The 23,736-nt window shown below is 43.1% G+C and overlaps 1 protein-coding gene and 1 long non-coding RNA gene across 3 annotated transcripts; one reads left to right on the forward strand and one right to left on the reverse strand.

Annotated features, from left to right (window-relative positions):
* Positions 1-435: 435 nt before the first annotated feature.
* On the forward strand, positions 436-14,598 carry AP1M1 (adaptor related protein complex 1 subunit mu 1). Its single transcript, XM_006259501.4, has 12 exons — positions 436-542; positions 1,632-1,788; positions 2,171-2,238; positions 5,546-5,676; positions 6,070-6,217; positions 7,037-7,163; positions 9,224-9,366; positions 10,898-10,969; positions 11,392-11,550; positions 12,254-12,379; positions 13,066-13,141; positions 14,005-14,598. The coding sequence occupies exons 1-12, from the start codon at positions 501-503 to the stop codon at positions 14,025-14,027; spliced, it is 1,272 nt and encodes a 423-aa protein (XP_006259563.1). The 5' UTR covers positions 436-500; the 3' UTR covers positions 14,028-14,598.
* LOC132246564 (uncharacterized) lies at positions 1,468-12,256 on the reverse strand. 2 transcript variants are annotated; one of them, XR_009457939.1, is made up of 2 exons: positions 11,821-12,256; positions 1,468-2,325 (listed from the first exon to the last, which is right to left on the reverse strand). It is a non-coding gene; the product is annotated as an uncharacterized LOC132246564 (long non-coding RNA). The 2 variants fall into 2 exon arrangements; XR_009457938.1 differs by lacking the exon at positions 11,821-12,256 and adding an exon at positions 4,910-5,547.
* Positions 14,599-23,736: the final 9,138 nt, after the last annotated feature.

The following is a 23,736-nucleotide window of genomic DNA, read 5'->3' on the forward strand; positions in this document are numbered from 1 at the left end:
CTGAGCACCTTGTAAACGCACGTTGGGGTTGTTCCCTCGCACGTGAACGGTGCCCCTTTCTGAGCCCCCAAATCCTGCTGTGCACTTTGACTTCCTCGCTGGCCCCCGAGCTCGTGTACAGCGCGTGTAAGACGTGGCACAGAAGAAGCGGCAGTGGGAATTCAGTTACTGCTCTCGGCTGTCTGCTGCCTGTGCTGGGCAGGGCCCGCCCGCGGCTCAGCACAACGCAGCGCGGCTTTCTGGGGACAACTGAGCACCGGAGCGGAAGGCTCTGACCCGGCGCCTCTTTGCCGAGCCTTCCCGGCACCGGCACCGCCCCCGCTGGCCGGCCCAGGACCTCACAGCGATGGCGGCGCGCGCGCGTCGCCAACCCCGGAAGAGGGGACGAGGCCCCGCCCCGCGCGCCGGGTCGAGCTTCACAGCTTCCGGCGGGGGCGGAAGCGGGGCTACTTCCGGCCGGAAGTGCGCGGGCGAGGCCGCGGGGGGCAGGAGCCGGCAGCATGTCCGCCAGCGCCGTCTACGTGCTGGACCTGAAGGGGAAGGTAGGCCTGGCTGCGGGCGGCTCCCTGGCGGCCCGGCCGCGCCTCCCCATGTCCTGCCGCCCGGGGCCCGCAGGACAGGCCGGCTTCTCTCGGGCCGCCCCTCCCCTCCCCTCCCCGAGGGCTGGCAGCGGCGCTGCCCGAGGAGCACGGGCCGGTGGGAGCCGCTCCGCTGCGCGCAGGCTTCCCTGAGTCCCAAGGGGCGTGTTTCGCTTCTCTGCCGAGCGGCAGCGCAGGCTCTGTGCTGTCTGACGGCGGGTTTGTGCACGTCTCTAGCTGCCAGGCGTCCGCACACCCTCCTCACGGCGGAGCAGTGCCGTTCTGTCGGTGCAACACTTCTCGGTCCATGTATACAATCTAATTGGAGAGTCGCCCCAAACTTGTTCCCCCACCCACCCAGCTGCAGCAGCAGATGGGGGGGGGGGCAGCCAGCGGGGGTGGACTGGAGCAGCTTGCCTCCTGCTGCCGGTCGTTCACCCCCACCACCCTTAGCCCCCTGCATCCTGATCCCTTTGTGCCTGTCGCCTTCTGGCGAAAGGCTCCCCACAGGCACGCCACCTCACTTCCCACCACCTTGGGGCCCTGTCTTTGCTCCCTTCTGGCCACCCCTCCCTGCTTACCCTGGCTCCAGAGGGCTGCCCCTGCTCCATCCTGGGGCAAGAGCGCCGTGGCCATGCGTGGCGTCCCAGACTGGAGTGGGGACAGCTTGCCACAGCAAAGGCGATTGGGGGGGAAGACAGCAGCTGCAGCTCTGCCCAACCTCCAGTCAGGGTTGCAGCCACAGCAGCTGCCTACTCTTCTCCCTCCATGCCTCCCCCTCACAATAGTTGATCCCAAGATAAGGGTTTTTTTCCCCATGTTAAATGGGAAAAAAATCTTGTCTTGGTATCAAATACAGTGTGTTGTAAATAAAAGATTTCCACAAGCATTTTGTAATTTAAATAACCAAGTGGTTTGTGGTTCCACCATACAAGTATCAATTTTAGTCACTCAAATTAGTTGACCTCCATTTCCAAAGGTCATGTATGTTATTCAGATGACCACTTCAGGTGTGTTGTCCATTTGGTTCTCTATTGTACTCATCCATTGCAGGTCCTCATCTGTCGAAATTACCGTGGAGATGTCGATATGTCAGAGGTTGAGCATTTTATGCCGATCCTTATGGAAAAGGAAGAAGAAGGAACACTTTCCCCCATTCTAGCTCATGGAGGAGTTCGTTTTATGTGGATTAAACATAACAATTTATATCGTATCCTTTGGAGTATAGGCTACTTAATAGGGTGGAAATGTTGACCGTGTGAATTTTCACAATGGAAGTCAGCATGGCGGGGGAGAGGGGGGGAAGGTTTTGCAGAGATAAAAAACAGTTAAGGTCAAATTCCCATTAAATACCCTATGAACCAAAAATATATATGTTTAAGTGCCAGTGCAACCAGTATTTTCTCAATGCTTACCTGTCTTTGCTTTTCAGTAGCTCAGCATTTAGAAATGAAATGGCATACCTAATGAATGGTTTCCTGAGTTTTTGGGTCAGCTACAGTGCCTTAGTAAACGTTTTTGAAAAGGGATTTAAAAATAAAATTAAAAAAATGGGAACTTTGAACAAACATTCCTAAACTTACTTTTTTCAGTTGTTGCAACTTCTAAGAAGAATGCTTGTGTCTCTCTGGTGTTTTCATTCCTCTATAAGGTGGTTCAAGTGAGTACACAATTGATAAAGTACTATTGTTCTTTCAGGGAAGTCATATTGTTGTTTACAGCTTTAGAGGTCTTTGAATTCTTACTGCTGCGTAGAAATAGTACATCTAATTATGCTATGGTTATATTTTGGTGATCCTTTTGCATTAACTACTAATATTTTATTATTGCACATCAGAAGGGCTTTGACAAAAACAAAAATCAATACCTTCCTCATTTCAAAGAGCATATAATCTAAAAGATACCCAGAAAGGAAAATAGGAAGCCCAAAAGGAAAGGTCATCTTTGGGACAACTGCTTTGTATGCACAACTAGCATTGGAAAGATTAGAAAAATGTAGTGGCATGGTGAGCTGAAAAAGGATATAAGGGGCAGGAACAGGGAAGGAAACAAACATAACAGTTACTGTAGAGGAAACCAAAAGTGGGAGATACAGGAATATTGTTGCACAATTACTTGCAGTCAGCCTTGAAAATATGGATGTGACTAGGGGTGCACCGATAAAGACTTTCTTGGCCGGTACCAATAGGGGATTATTCAAGAGGCATATCGGCTGATACCGATCCAATAACCGATTTCCAGGAACACAGCTGGGCAGTGTCAAGAGCAGCTCCCGACAGGTAAGTCTGTGGAGGGAAAGGGACATGGTGGAAGGAAGGGGTTGGGGCAGATCAAAACCCCCACAGTGTGGGAGGCAGCAGGGTAGAGGCTGGGGCTGGAAACACTGCCCAAGCAGGGCAATGAATGGGACCCTGGGGCTGGGGCAGTGAGCAGGATGGAGCTGCAGGCAGCTCATTCAGGGGATGAGCATCTCGGTGCCTAAAAATGGCAGCAGGGGTGCTTGAACTAAAGCTCATTAAATGAGCTTTAGTTCAAGTGCTGCCGCCATCATTTTTAAGTGTGGGGATGCTTTTAGGAGTAGGGTGGAGGTGGGCTAGCTGCTGTGGGCTCAGGGCTTTCTACCCTGCTGCCTTTGCCCCAGGAGCTGTGCACTGGCCATGTGTTCCCTGACCACCTGGCAGCAGGAGGCACAACTTGCCACCCCCACTGCTGGGAGATGGGCAAGGGACATATGGCTAGCGCACAGCTCCCTGGGCAAAGGCAGCAGGGCAGAGAGCCCTGAGTCCATAGCAGGCAGCCCGCCTCCACCCCACATAAAAATCCAGAGGAGCATGTGCCCTCCCATGCCTGAGCATGCATGCAGCAGTGGGGAGCCACCACCTCCTCCCCCACGCACCCTCTGGATGAGCGGCCCACAGCTGTCACACTTCCTGGCCTGGCCCCAGGGTCCCATTCACCATCCTGGCTGGGCAGCCCCTCCAGCCTCTGCCCTACTCCCTCCCTCACCGAGGGAGCCCCAGTCTGCCTTCCCCCATGCCCCTTTCCTCCCCCACACCCCTTCCCCCCCCCCCCCCCCACAGACTTACTGCAGGGTGCTGCTTTCCACACTAACTGCATTCCTGGCCAGGTGCATGCACATAGAGTCTGAGGGCCCCTGCCAGAAGGCATATTATATTTATCAGTTAACATTATTGGCTGCACCAGCCACAAAGAGCCGTTAGCCAATAATGTTAATTTTCCTTTTATCGGTGCTGATCCAATATGGCACCAATATATTGGTGCACCTCTAGATGAGACTTTTAAAATCAATGCCATGTGCAAGTAAAGGCTAGTAGAAAGAGTCAAAATAAGAATGTGATGCTTAGAATGAAAGTCAAGGAAGATGGATTTGTACTTTATTAAAGAGGAAATTTTGTCATTTTCCTATGAATGTGTTTTGGAAAAAAGTAAGCTTTATTTCTTTGACCTTCCTTGGGCATGTGACTTTGAGGTATCTGTCCCTTTGGACTAAGGCTGATACTGATTGTGCTTCATCAGTGTTGTATGAGACAATGTAGTCTCTGTGCCTGGTTGGCTGGTTCTTGGTGAAAGGCATGTTTCCTGGAAGAAGAATGTTTTCCTTTGTAGCTAGGCATCTATCTTGCGTGTTATGGTTCACTTCAGTTTTCAGGGATTGTTAAACTAATTAGCCAAGTCAAATGCATGGAGGCGCATTCTTATTACTAATAAATATGCACATCATTCAGTCTGGAGCATTCCAACTACTATAAAAGAGTTGCTGTGAATTGGGGAAAGCACTCCTCCTCAGTGGGCAGGTTGAAAAAAGGGCTTTTGTGGTGTAATTGTATCATTGTTCCGGCGGCATTGGTTTACTGAAGATTTCTGAAACGCATAAATGTAAGGGACCATTAAGAGCAGCAGAACAGTGGGGAAGACGGTCTGTTAGTTGAGACATGCTCTGTGTGGGACAGAATTGCATTATTTCAGGAATTTTCAGAAGCTGTAGTAATTTATGTCCAAACAAAAAACTGTCTTAAGATGTTAAAATAAAAAGCATTATTCTAAGCAATGAGGCTGAGGGAACTGGGCTTATTCAGTCTGAAGAAGAGAAGACTGAGGCGGGATTTAAAAGCAGCCTTCAACTCCCTGCAGGGGGGGGTGCAAAGAGGGTGAAGCTGGGCTGTTCTCAGTGCGGGCAGATGACAGAACAAGGCGTAATGGGCTCAAGTTGCAGCAAGAGAAGTTGAGGTTAGATATCGGGAAGAACTTTCTCACTAGCAGGGTAGTAGAGCACTGGAGCAAGTTACCACAAAGAGGTGGAATCTCCATACCTGGGTCTAGACAAAGCTTTGCCCAAGATGATAGTTGGATGGTCCTGCTCTGAGCAAGGGGTTGGATTCAATGACTTCCTGAGGCCCCTTCCAACCCTCATTTTCTATGACTTTAAAAAAAAAAAAAAAAAAAAAAAAATTGGAAGTATTAAACAACACCTTGAATGTTAGGAAACTTGGGATTTCAGGTTCCAGTGGCCATAACTCTGTGTAATGTCCAATCAGAACTTTGTTCTGCTGTGTTATGGAGGTTTGTAAGTAATGTGAATTGAATTTAACTTTCTGGTATCATTTATAATAAGCCCCTTCTGTTAAGTTTTAAGGCAGTGGTTTTCAAGGATTTTGTCCCTGTACCCCTTTACCTTTAAAAAAACAAAACAAAAACCAAAAAACTGCAGCCTGTGCCCCCTGTCCTCATTGCATCTCTTCATATTCACCGATGTCAAGGTGCAGCATGCGTTTTTATTGGCTGTGTGTTGAACAGTCAAAAGCTCTGCCACTATTATTAAGAATTTGTACATGTACCACTTGGCAAAAAGCTGCATATCTACATGTACACTAGTTTGGAAACCACTGTTTTAAATGCATATAATTGAAGATCTAGGACTTTACTCTTTTCTAACTTGAACATTTCAGGTATTTTCAGAATATTTCAAGGAGTTGGAAGAAGAAAGCATTCGGGATAACTTTGTTATTATTTATGAGTTGCTAGATGAGCTAATGGATTTTGGTTATCCCCAAACCACTGATAGTAAAATTTTACAAGAGTAAGTATCTGTGTACTGGTACTTAAATGTCAATATGGTAGATGCTTTAAAAATATTTAGGAGCATACAAATGTTGGCCTGAATGATCTGAGAAAGGCCTCATTTTCCCATGGCTCGGGAAGTTGAAAGATTAATTTGTTCATTTTCCTTAACCCCCAGGTGGCTGAGGAAACTTGTTAGTCTTATGGTTTTTGTTGAAAGATAACTGCAGTATCTTACCAGAAAATAAGCAAGCACGTAAAATGACAGGAGCTGGCCCCCCCAAAAAAGTTGATCTCTTCTTCTAGTTTTCCCTTGTTTACAGTTTACATGCTGATATCAGTGTTGCTATACTAGTTGTGAAGATTACAAAATGTATTTTTCATATCTTTCACTCAACTTCTGTGATGGAAGGTACATCACTCAGGAAGGCCACAAACTTGAAACTGGAGCTCCACGTCCACCTGCCACTGTTACCAATGCTGTTTCTTGGAGGTCAGAGGGGATAAAATATAGGAAAAATGAGGTGTTTCTGGATGTTATAGAATCTGTTAACCTTTTGGTGGGTTTATATTTTACTTCTGCTATACCTTTTATATTTTTTTAATGAGAAATATAGTAGTAAACGTGTAAAGAGCTATAACATGCAAATACAAAAGATGGAACAATTGAGATTATATGCATGTGTTTATACGATCACAATTGAAATCACTTTTTAATTATTTAATATTTAATTATTTAATACTTAATTAAATATGTCACTAAGGTTGAGCATCCAATAAAGTCAATGGCATAAATAGTTGTATCTAATAATTCTTATGAATCTCAGTGATATTTTTTATGGGATTTTCATTTGTCTGGTAACTTCCAGACTGAACTACCTAATCCCCCTCTATGCATAAATCTTAACTGTATCATTCTTATAGAATGACTTTGAAGAGGGAGAGAATTCTGGAATTTTTTTAAATGAGAAATCACGAGAGCCAAGATCAAGGAGAAGATGCTAGCATTCTGTGCATTTAAAAAATAATTTGTGTTGGCTGTGACGTGAAACGTTTTTTATTACAAGTGGTGTGTGTAGTAGAATCTGTTTCATGTACTGTACTATCCTTCAGTTTAGGGTATCAAATGTTCAGTCTCCAGAGGTCTGCCATCTGTCCTGTGGTGCTGCCTCGGGTCTGATCGGACCCACCTGGTGTATGGCACATGCCGGGTCAGGCCCACAGGCCCGCCCCCTTCCTCAACATACTTTCCGGTGGCTCCTCCAGCCTGCCAACCGGCCTCACACTACTCATCTGGGATGTGGGGCTGCGTGCATTTGACATTTATTTTCAAGCAATAATGATTTATCAGAATAACTCCACCTCTCTTTGCTCTTTAGGTTAGTGCCAATGGCAATGTATTACGGAGTGAGATAGTTGGATCCATTAAAATGAGGGTCTTTCTCTCAGGAATGCCAGAACTTCGCCTTGGTTTAAATGATAAAGTACTCTTTGATAACACAGGACGTGAGTATGTATGCGGTGTCTCAAATAGCACCAGTATTACCTGGTTTATTACTCTTCTGATGTGTATAGGGCTAAGATCAAGTGTTGTATCATTTCAGGTAAAAGCATTTGTTCTTTAATGGTGTGTCATGTTGCTTTCCTGTATAGGAGTCAAGCAGTGGGGGCCACCTGTTTTTAGCCCCCATATCCTCCCCAAGTGCCAACCCAATCCCCTTCCTTTGCCCTATTTGCTGCTCTGCTTTTTGCTCCCTCCTCTCTGTTTGCTGTTGTGTTGCTCATCCCCTCCCCAGTCTGCTGCATGCCAGACCCACTGCCCGTACCAGTTGTGGCATGCCTACCACAAGTTGGTGAAGACTTGGGAGTAGAGAATTGTCTGTTTCATAGCAGGAGCTCTTTTAATGTTTTATTAGTTCAGAGACATTTTTCAGCTTCAACAATTGGAAGGGGGAATGCAAATGAAGTTTTACCACATTCACTTGCTTTGGGCCCAAAGTACCTCATACTATTTAATTAAGCAATTCTCCTACATCTGTCTTAGCTGTAGTTTTTGTAAGGTTTCTGTTGTGGAGGCCATGTGTTTGAGCAAACCTCATTTCAAGGATATTACTCACTTTAGTCTACAAATTTTCTATGTTCTACTTATTGTTGACCATAATTTACATTGCAATATTAGGAATAATAAATTTGTAACAGTTTATTACATTAAATGACTTAGTATTGCCGCTTAAATACATCATGATCCTCATTTCTTGATGGTTATAAACCTCTATTTAAAATTTAGGCTTTGGCAGATTGAGATGTAAACTGCAGGCATGTATTCATAGACTATGAGCAAGAGAAGAGGTAGGTAAAGGGGAATTCAAGGGGTACTCAAATATAGAAAAGTCTTAAGTCAACCAAGATAGATAAAGTGGTATTAGCAACAGCACCCTGCCCCATGTAACATCCAGGGGGGAAATGTATTCTTTTGGACTTGTAATGCATTTCATAGATTTCATAGACATTCGGGCTGGAAGGGACCTCGGAAGATCACCGAGTCCAGCCCCCTGCCTAAAGGGCAGGAAGTCAGCTGGGGTCATAGGATCCCAGCAAGATAAGCATCCAGTTTGCTCTTGAAGGTGTTCAATGTAGGCACTTGAACCACCTCCAGTGGCAGGCTATTCCAGACCTTGGGGGCTCAGACAGTAAAGAAATTCTTCCTTATGTCCAGCTTGAAACGGTCTTGTAGTAGTTTATGACCATTCGACCTAGTCGTCATCCCTTGGGGTGCTCTGGTGAACAAACGTTCCCCCAGATACTGGTGGTCACCCCTGATAAACTTATAGGTGGCCACCAGATCACCCCTGAGCCTGCGTTTTTCCAGGCTAAAGAGCCCCAGGGCTCTCAGCATGTCACCGTAGGGTCTGCTTCCCTGACCTCTGATCATGCGCGTGGCTCTTCTCTGGACTCTCAAGCTTCTCCGCATCCTTTTTGAATTGTGGAGCCCAAAACTGGACGCAGTACTCCAGCTGTGGCCTCACCAAAGCCGAGCACAAGGGGAGAATGACATCCCAGGTTGGGAGCATAAGTCTTACCAACTTTCATGTGCCTAAAAATGGTATTAATCATAGTTCGGGGCAAAAAATCCCAAACTCAGAGGTATATTCCAGTAAAGACGGCTGTATTATTACATTTTTGCTAGACTTCTCTCAACTATATTTGAAGGACTTTTGCTCACCACCCTTACAGATTAAAATATCTAAAATGACACTGCTAGCAGAAAGGTTCTTGTCACCTACAGATTTCTTCCCTTCAAGACTGGAATTCCAAGCTGTGTGTGTGTATTGAGCAAAACCAGAACATCACATTTTATCTTATTACCTTCAGGATTCCCTTGTGTCCTGTTCAGGCCCATGTGTGTGTAATTCTAAATTTTCAGTGGTGAGTTAGAGTAGTCCTAGTTCATGCAGGGAATATTACAGTAGAGTATTTCAGTTTTTCATAAGGAGCTGTGTTTGGACTCTGGATGTAGGCCTTCAAGTTGTCATGTTAAACAAATTAGTATTTATCTTTCCTGATAGGTGGCAAAAGCAAGTCAGTGGAATTGGAAGATGTAAAGTTTCACCAGTGTGTCCGTCTCTCTCGCTTTGAAAATGACCGGACAATTTCTTTCATCCCACCTGATGGGGAGTTTGAACTCATGTCTTATCGTCTTAACACTCACGTAAGTGTAACAGATTCAAAGGAAAAAGGTATTGAATTGCAGGCAAAACTGGAAAAAGGTTTTCCAGAATCACTCTCATCCTTTTTTTTTAATTGCCCTGTTAACAGTGAAGTTTCACGCTTACGTATTTGGGAGAAATAACAGATTTAGGATGAATAACTTAACAATAAATATGTGTTCTTAAATACTAGCAAAACAGTTACAGTTACAAGAATTGCCACTCTGAATCAAAATGCAACTTCATTTTGACACTAAAATATTTCCTTTTAGTTTTATTTGCTCAAGATACTGTTACTTTCCCATAGTGCAATAGGGTGTGCTTGTCATAGCAGCTGAAAGGATGCAACTCATTTGTAAAATCCCCTTTATAGAAATATTTATTTGAACTGCAAACAAGATTCCTTCACGGTTGGTGGAGCAGTTCTAGTCTACCGTGTTGGTCTCTACGTGTATGTGTTTACTGTCATCGTAATTGTAAATGCAGCTGATCTTAATGTATTGGGTAGAGAAAAAGTAACTGTCACCTAGATTTTAGTCGGGTGCTTTGAGAAGGAGGTATAGCACATTAAAAAATACTGATATAGTAAAATCTCTATGTTTACTACTGCCACCTAGTGCAGGTGTGGCCATCACACATGCCACAAGTGGCATGGGCAGCAGCTGTGTGAGATGCAAGCCTGCAGTGCTCCATCAAGGTAGGCACTGGAATGGAGGCAGGGGCAAGTGGATGAAGTGAGAACAGGGCCTTTCTGCGAGAGGTGTCAGGCATCACTGCCAAGAGCCAGGTTAATACTTCTCTGCCTCTGCTCCCAAACTCAGGGCTTTGCATCCTTGCTTGCCATATAAACACTTCTTTTTTTAGTTATAAAACCTTTAAAGTCCCTTGTACGTTAACCTGTTCAGAGCAAAACATTGTAATCGGCCTGTCTGGTCACACTGACCCCTCTTCTCCTGGTCATACTGTTATGGAGATAAGGAAGTCTGCTTCATCAATAAGAAAAGGTAACATCCAAGAATGAAACTGGCTGATCACATATCTGTATGTGGCAAACCCAGAATGTGCAATCCTATGGCAAGAGACAGCAAACTGGTGAACTGAAAAGATTATTAGTGATGATGTGACACGAATGAATTACTGAAATTTAACAGAATATTTTAAAGCCAAAGCTGGTGGCTGTTTTTTAGCCTATTGCATTTTGAGTTCCTAATGCATTCAATTATTACATTTTGTTCTGGGAGACATTGGATGTTTCTGTCATTTGAGAATGTTTCTGAGACTAAATTAAATCTTAAAACTTCAGGGTGATTTTTGTTGTTCTTTTGTTTTTGGCATCTTGTTTTTGTAGTCAAAACTTGATGTTTTCTCATCTGTATTTCTGAATCGCATATATAGAACTTTATTTTTAGTGCCTGGGTCTAGCCGAAGCAAAATGCGTATTAATTAGATGTTTCCTATCTAACATTTTTGGAAGCTGATGTACCATAACTACTTTTTTCTCATCGCTGTAAAAACTTGTTTGTTTTCCAACAGGTAAAACCACTGATCTGGATTGAGTCTGTGATTGAAAAACATTCCCACAGTCGCATAGAGTACATGATCAAGGTTAAAGGCCTCTGAATGTGTATCTTCACCTTCAGCCCCTGAATTCTGTTACTTAAATTTTCATTTTTTTAATATGTTTGTTTTCTGGGAAGTAGTTCTTAGCTTTGTGTTGGATGGATTAAAGTGACAGCATGAGTGTTCACAGAAGCATTTAAAAATCTACAGTTTTATAGAAGTGTCTTAAAATCGCAGGATATCATGTTTTGCATGTTTGATTTGAAAGTTGGTTCTGATTTCTGTATTATACTTCTGTATGTGAATCTTCTAAAACCCTCCTGACAAACAGGGCATTTTCTAGCTCCAAGGTCTTTAAAATATCCAGATAAGATTTTGTTAAATATGAAAACTGGAAGACCAGGGAGGGAGGTTGGGGAGTATGAATACTAAACAAAAAATAAAAAAATTACCTCTCACTTTCTTAGGCAAAGAGTCAATTCAAGCGCAGATCTACTGCCAACAACGTGGAGATTCACATTCCAGTTCCAAATGATGCAGACTCACCAAAGTTTAAAACCACAGTGGGAAGTGTCAAATGGGTTCCAGAGAACAGTGAAATTGTGTGGTCCATTAAATCTTTTCCAGTAAGCAGCAATATTATAATAGCTCTGCTAATCGCTGAACACCTCAGCATTGTAGCTTTTAATGAAAGTGAATCTATTTAAGAAATCTAGAACTTGATTAAAATTTGCTTAACACACAATCCTAACATTGCACGTGTAATACTGGCCGTTTTCCCCCCTGTTCTCAATGAAGTATTGTAACTTAAGACCACAGATACTTAGAGGTAATTCTGTAAGCAAATCCTGCATTTCACGTTTAGATCTGAATTACTCTCTAGTTTATGTTCTCACCTACTTCTGTTGTCCTTCACTTGCCATTCAACATACCTGTTGTGAGAAGAAAATAAGGTTCAATCACTGAAGTAATTATAACTGTCACATCTTGAGTCTCTATATGAACCATTGGCAGCAATCCCTTCCAAACACTAAAGGGATACAAGTACAGTTTCCCGTAACAATTTTACATATAATAACAACAAAAAAATGACCTAGCTCCCTTTGTCTTTAAAAGGGGGTGGGGTTGTGGTATGACATTTGGAGCCATAGGTTTTTTTCTAGTTTGTCCTTAATCTGATCTGGAGTTCAACTTGTAAGAACTTTTTAAGCAAATGTGTAATCACTCCATATTTATAGCTGGAGAACTTTGCCATACCAGAAGCACATTTGTTTTCCCAAAAATGTTTTCTTTTGAAATGACTGACTTTTTCACTTTACTTTTTGGCAGGGGGGAAAGGAGTATCTAATGCGAGCTCACTTTGGGCTTCCAAGCGTTGAAGCTGAAGATAAAGAAGGCAAACCACCCATTAGTGTCAAGTTTGAAATTCCTTATTTTACCACTTCAGGAATCCAGGTTTGTAACAAAAAATGGAACTTCTAGAAAATTAAATGATTAATCTTTTTGTTCATTTAGCTGCTGGGTAACGCTACCTGGGTAGTAAAGCCCAAAGCTGATGGTGAGGCTTTGTTTACCTTAGTTCTACTAGCCTCTTAATTGAATCTTATGTTTGCTTAAGAAACTAGGAAAAAGAACATTTCTTGTTATCTTTTCTTGAAACTCATCGTGTTTTTGCTGAAAGTTTCCCCTACTGTTTCAAAAGAAGGCTAAGAAAGCCTCTGACTGGCTTTGTGTACACTGCTCACTGTATTATACACCTCTCTCTTATATTGCCTTTTGTTTGTCTCCTCTAAACAGTTTTTTTTTCTATTCCTTATATGGAAACAGTTCGGTTCGTCTGATTTTTATCCTCAGCTCTTGCTTCCCTGGCAGTTCCAAGAGGAATGCCTTTTTTTTTTTTTTTAAATACAGGTGGTGACCAAAACAGCACATGAAGTTGTGCTCCCACCTTGAATATTTGTGGTGATGTTATTTCTGTTCTATTTCTATATATCCTGGCATTTTACTCACTCTTTGACTGCTGCTTCCCATCCATAACTATGTCCAAAGCTTTTGTTTAATATGTCCTCAGTTAAAATGTTGTGCGCTCCAGTAAAAAAGTTGCATAAGGTGCTGTGTGGCTTGTTTTTATTTATTTAAAGGTCCGCTACTTAAAGATCATCGAGAAGAGTGGGTATCAGGCTTTACCATGGGTTCGCTATATCACCCAAAATGGAGGTAACTTTAAAAGATATCATCTGTAAACACTGAATTTACACATTATTTTCTTACATCATTGGTGCACAAGCACTCATGTTCGTTCTCTCAGTAATCGTCTGCATCATGCCTAGAGACTACTGGAAGCCAACCCTTTTGGCAGGCATGCCATAGATCGGGCTCTGCGCCCTCCCTGAGTGCCACTTCAGTCCCCTTCCCCTGGCCAATCTGCTTCTCTGCTTTGTGCTCCCTGGCCAATCTGCCACTGTTCTGCCTGCCCCCACCCCAGTCTGCCATGTGCCACACACACAGGCTGTCTGTGCTACTTGTGACATGTTGCCACAGGTTAGCCACCCCTGCTCTAGACTGCTCTCACTTTTCAGTGTGAAATGGTTCCATGCACTACTGCTATAAATCCTTTTAAAAATACATGCCTCTTTCTAAACACCCTATTGTTGCTGTTATGGAAGTGCTAGTGATGGCTGTACATTGATGAGCAAATTGAGTATTTTGCAGCTAAAGAAAGGGTTCTGCCATTTGAAGTTGATAACTGTCTTTTGGAGTATGTCTCTCAAAGCTGACAGTATCACTGTTAATACTGAAGCTGGTGAGTCAGTTGGACAGTCAGTTTGGGTGAACAAAAGTTACTCTTACCTGTTACTTGTTTAACAGTAAAGGAGCAAAACGTTTCTCTTCCAGATGCAACTTTGGAAACAATTCTTTATATATATATTTTTTTTTTAAGTTGACTGAACTCAATACTTTAGCATTAGCATTTCCTAAATATACGTGGTCTGCTGTAATTATTTTTGTTTGGCAATGAAAGATGAGCTAATGAGTTCTACTGTGTTTTGGTTTTTTTTTCTTCTCCCTCTTTCTTGCAGACTATCAGCTCCGAACACAATAAGAATTTTTGTACCCGACAGACAACTGTACTTCAGGCCTAAAATTTGTTTGCAGAAATCTTTACTGTATTGAAGACTGCAGACTCGTTTCCAGACGTATTGTTTCAGCAAACTTGAACTGAGGAGAAGGAATTGGTTATTTACTATGTTCAACAAGCAGTGTTTGGACCATTAGAACAGATTGGGTAGATGTTTATTTCATTCTTAGAGCACATTAATTTTGCTGCTAAATGTTGATCGTGTTGGGAGTAGCAGGTTTTCCTGAGAAGCCAGGCATGCAGACTGAATCCCTTGATAGTTAAATGTCAGAGTTTCCAGCGTCCAAACTTTCAAAAGAATACTAATGCCATCTGTAAAGCCATTAGCAGAATCATATTAAAAACAGGGAAAATGATGGTGCCACTGAAATGACTGCTAAGCATTCTTAGTTGTGCTAACCCAGGATATTTATTCCGCTCAAAAATCCATCTGCTGGGTGATGATTTCTTTAATTAAGGCTGTATGAGCTTGCAATGACTTAAAGATGGATCAAAAAATTGTCATAGATTCAGAATAAAAGTTGGTTTTATTTCAGATGTTTAGGTCATGTAATCTTTGACAACTTGAAGTGGTGGGATTGTGCACAGTTTTAAACATACAAATACTATAACTGCTATGTTACGTCCAAGGTGAGAGATGTCAAGAAAAAATGTCCGTGGCCATCGCTGCAGAATCAAAATGAATGCTAGTGGCTAGCAGAGATTGCAAAGCTGAGGCATTTAAACAATTAGTGCCAGCTAGCACAATGCTTGCTTGGCTTTGATATTATCAAAGGAAAAAGAAAATTAAAACTTGGATTAAACAAGCTGAGACTTATATTTACATTGACAAGGTCAAAAACAATATGGTTAAAAGAAAACCTCAGTAGGAAGACACTTGATCATTAGAATAATTCAGGTCCTTCCTGATTCTTTCCAATCTATTAGCATCTCAGTGGATAACAATCAGAAACTGCATCCCTATCACCCAGGTTAGTTTCAGATCAATTTTCTCATTTTTTCAACATGTACGTTAAAGAACTTTAAACTTGCTCCAGCTTGTCTTGAAAAGTTGTTTTCTTTTCCTGTCTTTTTTCCATTTAAGTAGTTACCCGGTTCTTTGTTCTAAGCTTGTTGACACACACTGCCACAGAATGTTACATGGTCAGGGCAGATCCCCTGCCTGGGTTCGTGTGTGTTTCTTTATTTTATGTTTGTTTTTTTTACATACTGCTGTTGTTTTTGAAGACAGAGCTGAGTTGCTTCTGTTCTAGAAAATGTTCAACAAATAATTATAGCAGGGTTCTCTTCAAGAAGGACTTCCAAACACCTTTATTTCTGGTGTGATGGTAAACCTGACAGCTGTTATATTGAGATTTGAAGACTGAATGTTTCTGCCCACAGATGGATGCCTGCACTGCCCTATTAAATGTCCTGAGCCCTGTCTCGAGGGTGAGAGGATAACTCAGCAACTGTAACCCTCATATTCTGTTGCATATATTATTAAAAAAAAATCAACCAAATTCCCTTGAGTAATGTAGCTTTATATTAAAGGAGGACTTATCTCAGAAAAGAGTCCTGCTGATGTTTGTCACAGTGCTAACATAAAGGTGTGTCTAGAAGACAGTATGGGGGAGAGAGGGATGGTGAGGCAGAATACTAAGTGTGGATGCATGTATTCCAAAGTAAGTGATGTCTGTTACCCAGCAAGTCTGCTGACAAAAATTATTAAATCATGTTGTCCAAGATTTTTGGTGTACTTTGATTTGGGGGGGAGGGGGGTGTTAGCTCATCTTGAGATCTTTTATTTAGCTTTTTATGTTTATAAATTTAACAGGCTGGCTGGCCACTTACCTTAATCCATCAGATGTCTTCATTCTCTGTTTTTTTTAATACATATTTGAATTAGTCATCTGTTTAGGTTGGTTCTTATAACAGCTTTATATATTTGTTAATTAACTTATTGAGGCTTGTACTTTGCTAGAGCAGTATTTTTCTTTTCTGCCTTGCAACTACTGGAGACTTGTGTTGAATAGTGGCTGTAGGCCATGGTAGTCCAATACATTAGAAAGACTGCCTTTTTTTCCCCATGCTGTAATATAAAAGGCTGACTGGCTGGGTTGAAGTACTGCCAGTCACATAGGGTCACTTCTAGGTAAGTGGAATGTTTGATAAATGCTAAAAGTTAATGTAATCTGATTAATTACTGCAATACAGCCGTAATGTAGCAGAAGTGTTCACTTACTATTTAAATGTTAGTTGTTGGGGGTGGGGAGGTTGTTTGTTTCTTTCTTTCTTTCTTTTGGTTTTTTTGCAGGGGAGGTGGGTTGCCTCCTGCAACCTCTATATATGCATAGTCATCAAACACCACTATCAAACTAATTATATTGGGAAGAATTCTAGTTAGGTAAAAGTGAACAAATTTAAATAATACTTAATACCATTGAAAAGAGTGATTTAATCTATTAGTATTATTTCCCAGGTATTGTGTTCCTCTATACTGCAAAGTAGGTCTAAGTGCTTTCACATTAGTCTAGGGTCTGTTTAGAGACAAATATATTCCTTTTGTGGCCAGATATTAAATTTCTTAATTTGAAGACGCAGCTTTCATTTTGCAGTGTATCTCTGACTTGCTGCTTCAGTTTAGCAGTCATCATTATACTGTAGTGTGGCTGTCTTAACAGAATTTTCTTTTAATCGTTGTACATTTGAGTAAAATATTTCATCAGGATTTCCAAGTGCATGTGGTTTATAGAGCCTTAGACTTTGCTTGAAGTATTTAATATTAACAGCTTAGAACCTCTGCCATTTTATTTTGAAGTGTACATTTCCCTTCACCTTGATTCAGCCATGAACTTTTTGTGAGAATGTTCCAACAAAAAAAAGGGTCGTTCATAAGGGCAAAACCAACCTGCTATCTAGAAGTACAAATCTTGGCATTCACAGGTACATTTGTTTGGAATTTGGTGTTCAGTACTTTTCCTGTGTTGTGGAAGGTGTCTTACTTCACAGAAGGACTCCAGCCTTCCAAAACTTTGCCCTGAGTTGTTGCAGCCCTCGGGGAGAGAAGATAGGTTTCTTCTGAACAGCCTTGGAGGCTTGCTTTGTAGCTAACGCTGCAATTTTGGCTTTGGCCTTGAGATGCTGCTGTTTCATCAGTATTAAAGGCTCTGGAGAAGGAACAACTAAAGTTGTTCTTGCCTGCTGTTTTCTCTCCCTGCTTTGGAAAGTTCAAGTTAGCTGGGAGGGAGGGGGAAAGAGCACAGATGAATTTGGAAGAGGGACCCAATTTGCAAGGAGCCCACTGGAAGGAAGTGATGACTAATAGCCCAGGAGCAAGAACAGGGGAGAAGACGATGCCTAGAGAATGGATCCAATAGACGTCAAAGATGAAAGGGAAGGGAGAAGGCCCTTTTATTCCTCCATCAAGTAAAATGGATATGTCACTCCCTTGTCTGCAGGAGCCGTGTGTTTCTGTACATTTCATGTTGAGTTTTCCTATTGGTAAGTTAGCCTTGAAGTGAAATCTGAAAATACTTTAGTATTAAAAAATATAGAATAACTGAGGGAAATGCCAGTGCTATCAACTTGCTTGTGATGCAAAGGAGCAGTGGCAAAGCAATTTAAAAAATCTTACTGTTGCACAGGAGGCATGAGTTCAAGCCTTACGCTGGACTTGTCCCAAAGACTGTCTCTAATTGCCCTTTCTCTAAATAGATACTTGGGCTGGTGAGTCAAATGCAGTGTTACTACATTTTTGTCCTTTGTGCCACTGACAGTATGACTTCATGTGCTTTACCACAGTAGCAGGACAGGCCATCCAGGTGCAATCATCTTTTGACTGTTCATAGTACAATTCATGGCATAAACTCTTGTGCAGTGTCCTTTTTTGGTACCAAGAAGGAATATGCTGTCATCGTACAATTACTGGGTTTCAGACTGGATTGTTCCAGCTGAAGGGAGGAAATTTAAAAGGCTCAAAAAGCAGATGTTTAATTCATGTTTTCTCTGTGGGGTGCAGTCAAGGCATGGAAGTGAATGGTTCCTCACTGCATTGATGTGTGGGGCCAAGTGAGTAAATTGAATGCTCTTCCATATGGCTACTTACTTTGGGTTCCTTTCAAGCTTGCTCACAAATCAAGCAACAGTTCCACCTAAATTGGGGTATTGTTCTTCCTTCTAATCTAAGACCAATCTGCTCTTCATGAAAAGAGGACTAAATCCTGCCACTATGACATAGTGTATATGACCTGTTCCATTAGACACTTCATTCAGCAAATTAAAATTAAATATTTGGAATAGTTACTAGAACGTAAAACTGGTGCCCAGGCTGCCTAAAAAGAAATCCTGTGACTTCTCTGTTTTACAGAACTAATTGTAACCTATAGCTGACATCCTCATCCTGCTTTTTAAATTTGATTTTCAGTTCTTGGCCAAGCCAAGCCATGGCAGATCTCACCTTATGATTACGATGACCTGTTCATACGCTTTTGGAGTTCACTGACTTACCTCAGCAGCTCCCCCTCTTCCTTGACTGTAGTAATACACCCAGGCAGTTAGCAGAGATAATCAACAAGAAAAGGAATAAATGTATCAATATAAAATGCTACAGAGCAGCACCAGCCACTAGGGGGAAGTGCTTGAACACAAGTAGATTGCAAAGTAGGATGTCTGTCATCACACAACAGTGATGATTTATTTTCAGTGCCATCAGTAAGGGTCTGCCAGGGTGTGGGAATGTGACTCAGCGGAGCCAACAGTAAACTTGGGGCATCAGCTCATGGCCCAGCTGTAAAATCTTTCATAGATTTATAGATTGTAGAGTCAGAAGGGACCACAAAGGATCATCGTGTGTGACCCCCTGCCCCGGCAGGAAAGCGGACCGAGGTCAGATGACCCCCAAGCCTCCTCTTGAAGACCTCCACGTTAGATGATAGCAGATTCTGGCCACCCTTACTGTAACAAAATGTCTTCCTAATGTCTAACCTGAATCTACTCTCCCCTAGTGTGCACCCATTATTCCTAGTTACTCCTAGGGGCGCTCTGGTAAATAGCGCATCTCCAATTCCCTGTTGTCCTCCCTTGATAAACTTAGAGGCAGCTACAAGGTCTCCCCTCAGCCGTCTCTTGTGAAGGCTGAAGAGGTCCAGATCCCTCAGCGTCCCCTCGTAGGGTCTTTCACGGAGGCCACTAATCATGCGAGTGGCCCTCCTCTGAACCCTCTCCAGAGTCTCCGTGTCCCTCTTGAAGCGCGGCGCCCAAAACTGGACACAGTACTCCAACTGCGGCCTGACCAATGCTGCATAGAGGGGGAGCATCACCTCCCTTGATCTGTTGGTCATGCATCTGCTAATGTATGACAAGGCATGATTGGCCTTGTTGATGGCCTCGTTACACTGCTGGCTCATGTTTGTAGCAGGACTATGAGAATGCCTGGGGTTCTGTGAGAATACCGTTCCAGATAAATGAAGATCCATGAATTAAAGAAGCCAGAACCACCTCCTCTGTAAAATAGAGAACTTTTTTCAACACTTTTAACATTTCCTTGCCTAGATTAATCTTTTGTTTCTTTTGTTTGCTCATATTTCCCCCTCCTCCCTCAGTTCCTTATGCCATATGCTTTTTGGTTTCCTTGGCTTTGCTTTCTAATGGCGTGCATCTAAATTATCCCTGGCTTTGAAATGTCTTATAAAGACAGACCATGCACCTCTATCCATGGGAAGAATAGGCTGCAATCGGACCTAGACAGGTCACAGGGGTGGGCGGATGAAAACAGGATGGGTTTCAACACTGACAAGTGCAGGGTGCTGCACTTGGGGAGGAAGAACCAGCAGCAGACCTACAGGCTGGGGAACTCCCTTCTCATCAGTGCAGAGGCAGAAAAGGATCTTGGAGTCATTATTGATGCCAAAATGAACATGGGCCGACAGTGTGGGGACGCGGTCAGGAACGCTAACCGTACCTTGTCATGTATCCATAGATGCATCTCGAGCAGGGCCAAGGAGGTGATCCTCCCCCTCTACGCGACACTGGTCAGGCCGCAGCTGGAGTACTGTGTCCAGTTCTGGGCACCCCACTTCCAGAGGGATGTGGACAGCATGGAGAGGGTCCAGAGGAGGGTCATCCGCATGATCAGGGGGCAGCAGGGCAGGCCCTACGAGGAGAGGCTACGGGACCTGAACCTGTTCAGCCTCCACAAGAGAAGGCTGAGCAGGGATCTGGTGGCCATTTACAAACTAGTCAGGGGGGACCAGCAGGCATTGGGGGAGCCCCTGTTCCCCCATGTACTCCCAAGAGTGACAAGAAATAACGGTCACAAGCTGGCAGAGGGTAGATTCAGGCTAGATATCGGGAGGCGCTACTTCACAGTCAGGGCGGCTAGGATCTGGAACCAACTTCCAAGAGAAGTGGTGCTGGCTCCTACCCTGGGGGTCTAAGAGGAGGCTGGATGAACACCTCGCCAGGATCATTTGACCCCAGTACTCTTTCCTGCCGTGGCAGGGGGTTCGACTTGATCTGCTCAGGTCCCTTCCGACCCTACCAACTATGAAACTATGATGATTTACTTCTTCTACTTTATACAATTATGATGATTTTATAAACTAGAATTAGAATCATGCATTAGAAGGCACATCACAAACAGGTCTTGATACTTCCTCTATATGCGGCATTGGTAAGACTGCAGCTGGAGTACTGCATCCAGTTCTGGGCACCGCACTTCAAGAGGGATTTGGATAACCTTGAGAGGGTCCAGAGGAGGGCTACCCATATGGTTAAGGGCCTGCAGGCATTTCCTGCGAGGAGAGTTTGAGGGACCGGAATCTTCAGCCTCAGCAAAAGGAGGCTGAGAGGGGATCTTGTGGCCACCTACAAATTCATTTGGGGGCGGGGGGCAGCAAGGAATAGGGGACACTTTGTTAACCAGGGCGCCCCTTGGGGTTACCAGGAACAACAGCTATAAACTGACGGAGAGCAGATTTAGATTGGACATTAGGAAAAAATCTTTATGGTGAGGGTTGCCAAAATCTGGAATGGGCTTTAAAAGGAGACTGGACAAGCACCTGGCTGGGGTCATCTGACTCCAGTGCTCTTTCCTGCCCAGGGCAGGGGGTTGGACTTGATCTACTAAAGTCCTTTCCAACCCTAAAAATCTATGAATCTGTGATTGCACCTGTTTGTTTTTTTTTCCATGAGCTTTCACTGCATGGTGAGAAAAAAATGTACTGAACTTTGCTTTGGCAATACTTAACTTTGTCAAGTGCCAAGTGCAGTATGTGACAATTCCAGCTGTTAAACTTCTTCCTCTGAAATGAACACCCTGTGTTCTTTATACGTATGCAGTGTCAGCAACCCTTGCTGAGGCTGGAAGTCCTTGCAGAACCTAACAAGAGAGAGCAAGACAAAAGACAACAGATGAGCAGAAATCTCCAGTTTCTTTTACCATTAGTTTTTAATATAGCAAGTAACTCTTGCAAGAATGCTGTCATGAATTCACATCAGTGGAAACTTTTTTCCACCCCTCAATTGTATAGTGCTCTGAAACTAGGCCATTTTGTATTCATGCAGCAGTTATAAACATAGGGTATACTCTGAGAACATCCCATGAGTACAGCTTTACAAGGAACCTTCTTTTCTTTTCTTTTCTTTTTTTTTTCAGAGTTGGGTCACTTTGTTTTTATTGCTCCCTGGGTAGCATTGAGGGGTAAGGGAATTCATTACTGCACTTTAAGCTGCATAACTAACTTTCAAAATGGCAATGAGGTAAAAGGTCATGGCTAGCAAGTGTCGGTTTTCATAGAATCATAGAAGCAGGGTCAGAAGGGACCTTGTAGATCTTCAAGTCCGACCCCCTGCCTGGGGTTTCAGAGAACAGCAACCTGGACTCTTCCAGCGCTTAGCTCTGTTCTGGCCTCTCATGGTTTAAGCTTACCCCTCCTTCCTCCCCCACCTCCTCCAACCTTCTTGGATAGTGTTCTAAGTATCGGGCCACAAGGCAGGTATCTAGCACTTACTCCAGCCCTTGAAGGTTGCCCTTGGGACAGCCAAGTGAGTGAGATAAATGCAACCAGGAGAAAGAAAAGCACCTAGAGGATGTGTGTGACTTAGTGAAATTATACTGTTCTGCCAGGGAGCAGGTCTTGTACTCTAGCCTGGACTCTTGCTCCCCAGTGGAGCAGCTCCACAGTTACCCTAGTGCCATAAGATCTTTGCTTGTACCGCCTTGAAGAAAAGAATGACTTGATGGTGGAGGTGTAAGGGAAGGTTAAAACCACTTTACCCCTTTTAATTATTCTGCAAAGAACAAGATGTAAGCTAACAGTGGGTGTGTGTCTACATGTTCTTTGCCTTGTTATTGACATTAATACCAAAAATAGTATCCATCATCATTGGCAATCCCTCACAGTTGAGGATGATGGTCTTCCATGACTGCCTTATCTGTGGGTCCAAAGATGATTTAACAAGGCCAGTTTGGGATCAACAGATTCTATTGCAACTCAGGCATGTGTTTCCATGTAGGATGGGTGGCTCTGGATTCTTGCTTCAGTCTGCGACATGCTGTTTCTGCCACTCCCGCTTTTCCATCTCCCATTATTGTCACGAGGTTTCAAAGTACTGAAATCCTTGCAGCAGATTCTTCCTCCATTTGGGGTTGTCCTGGGCAACAGTCTCCCATGAGTTGAAGTCAAGGTTGCATTTTTCCAAATTAGCCTTGAAGATGTCCTTGAAGCACTTTCTTGGCCCTTCTCTTGAGTGTATACCTTGACTGAGCGGGGACAATAAAACTTGTTTCAGGAATCTGGAATCAGACATCCAGATGACCTGGCCGGCCCAGCAAAGTTGATGTTGGATGATCATGGTCTCAATGCTCATGGTGTTACTTGTGAGAAGACGCTAACATTGGTACATCTGTCTTTGCACGGGATTCAAAGGATCTTCCCCAGGCAGCTATAGTATTTCTCCAGTGACTTGAAGTGTCTCCTATATGTTGTCCATGTCTCAGCTCAGAGTAAGGTAGGGGTACAGCTGCTTGATGAAACTAAGTTCATGGTCTGAATCTGTTACAGTCTTCAAACACCCATTTTCTTAGGTATCTGAAGGCTGCACTTACACATTTCAAGTGATATCGGATTTCTTCATCAATGTCAGTCTTTTGCGAGAGATGACTTCTGAGGTGCAGGAAATGCTCAATGTTCTCCAGGCTCACCTGGGGACCAAACTAGTATCCAACCTAGCAGTTCTATGCCCAATGTCTTTCCCCAGCTGTAAAATGCTACAGATTCACTGTTTAACATCAGCAGTGATGGAGAAAGGAAAATGACTGCTTGCAAATAAATACACCTTGTTTTGACCATCCCTGAGTATTTGACAAATTGCTTTTATTGGCAGTATTAACAGTGCCCCATAAAACTTACCCGCTTGAGTCTGGCACTAGGTGCTAATAAAAAAAACAAACCATATCTAAATACCAGTGAAAGTTTGAAACCTCCATCTGATTTATGGTATGTTGCATGATCTATACTTTATCCCTTGATTTGTGTAGTGTGGGGCTTGCCAATTCATTTTACCCAACCTGAAACTTCCCCAATGGCTCCTTCAGTTTGATTAATTTCTGAGCAAAACCAAGTATGTGAGTGCAGAAAGCATATTTATTTTCTTAGCTGTTAAGCAAAAAATCACAAGACACAAGTGCTTT

This window comes from Alligator mississippiensis, chromosome 16, assembly GCF_030867095.1.
Source record: "Alligator mississippiensis isolate rAllMis1 chromosome 16, rAllMis1, whole genome shotgun sequence".
Classification (NCBI taxonomy): Eukaryota; Metazoa; Chordata; order Crocodylia; family Alligatoridae; genus Alligator; species Alligator mississippiensis.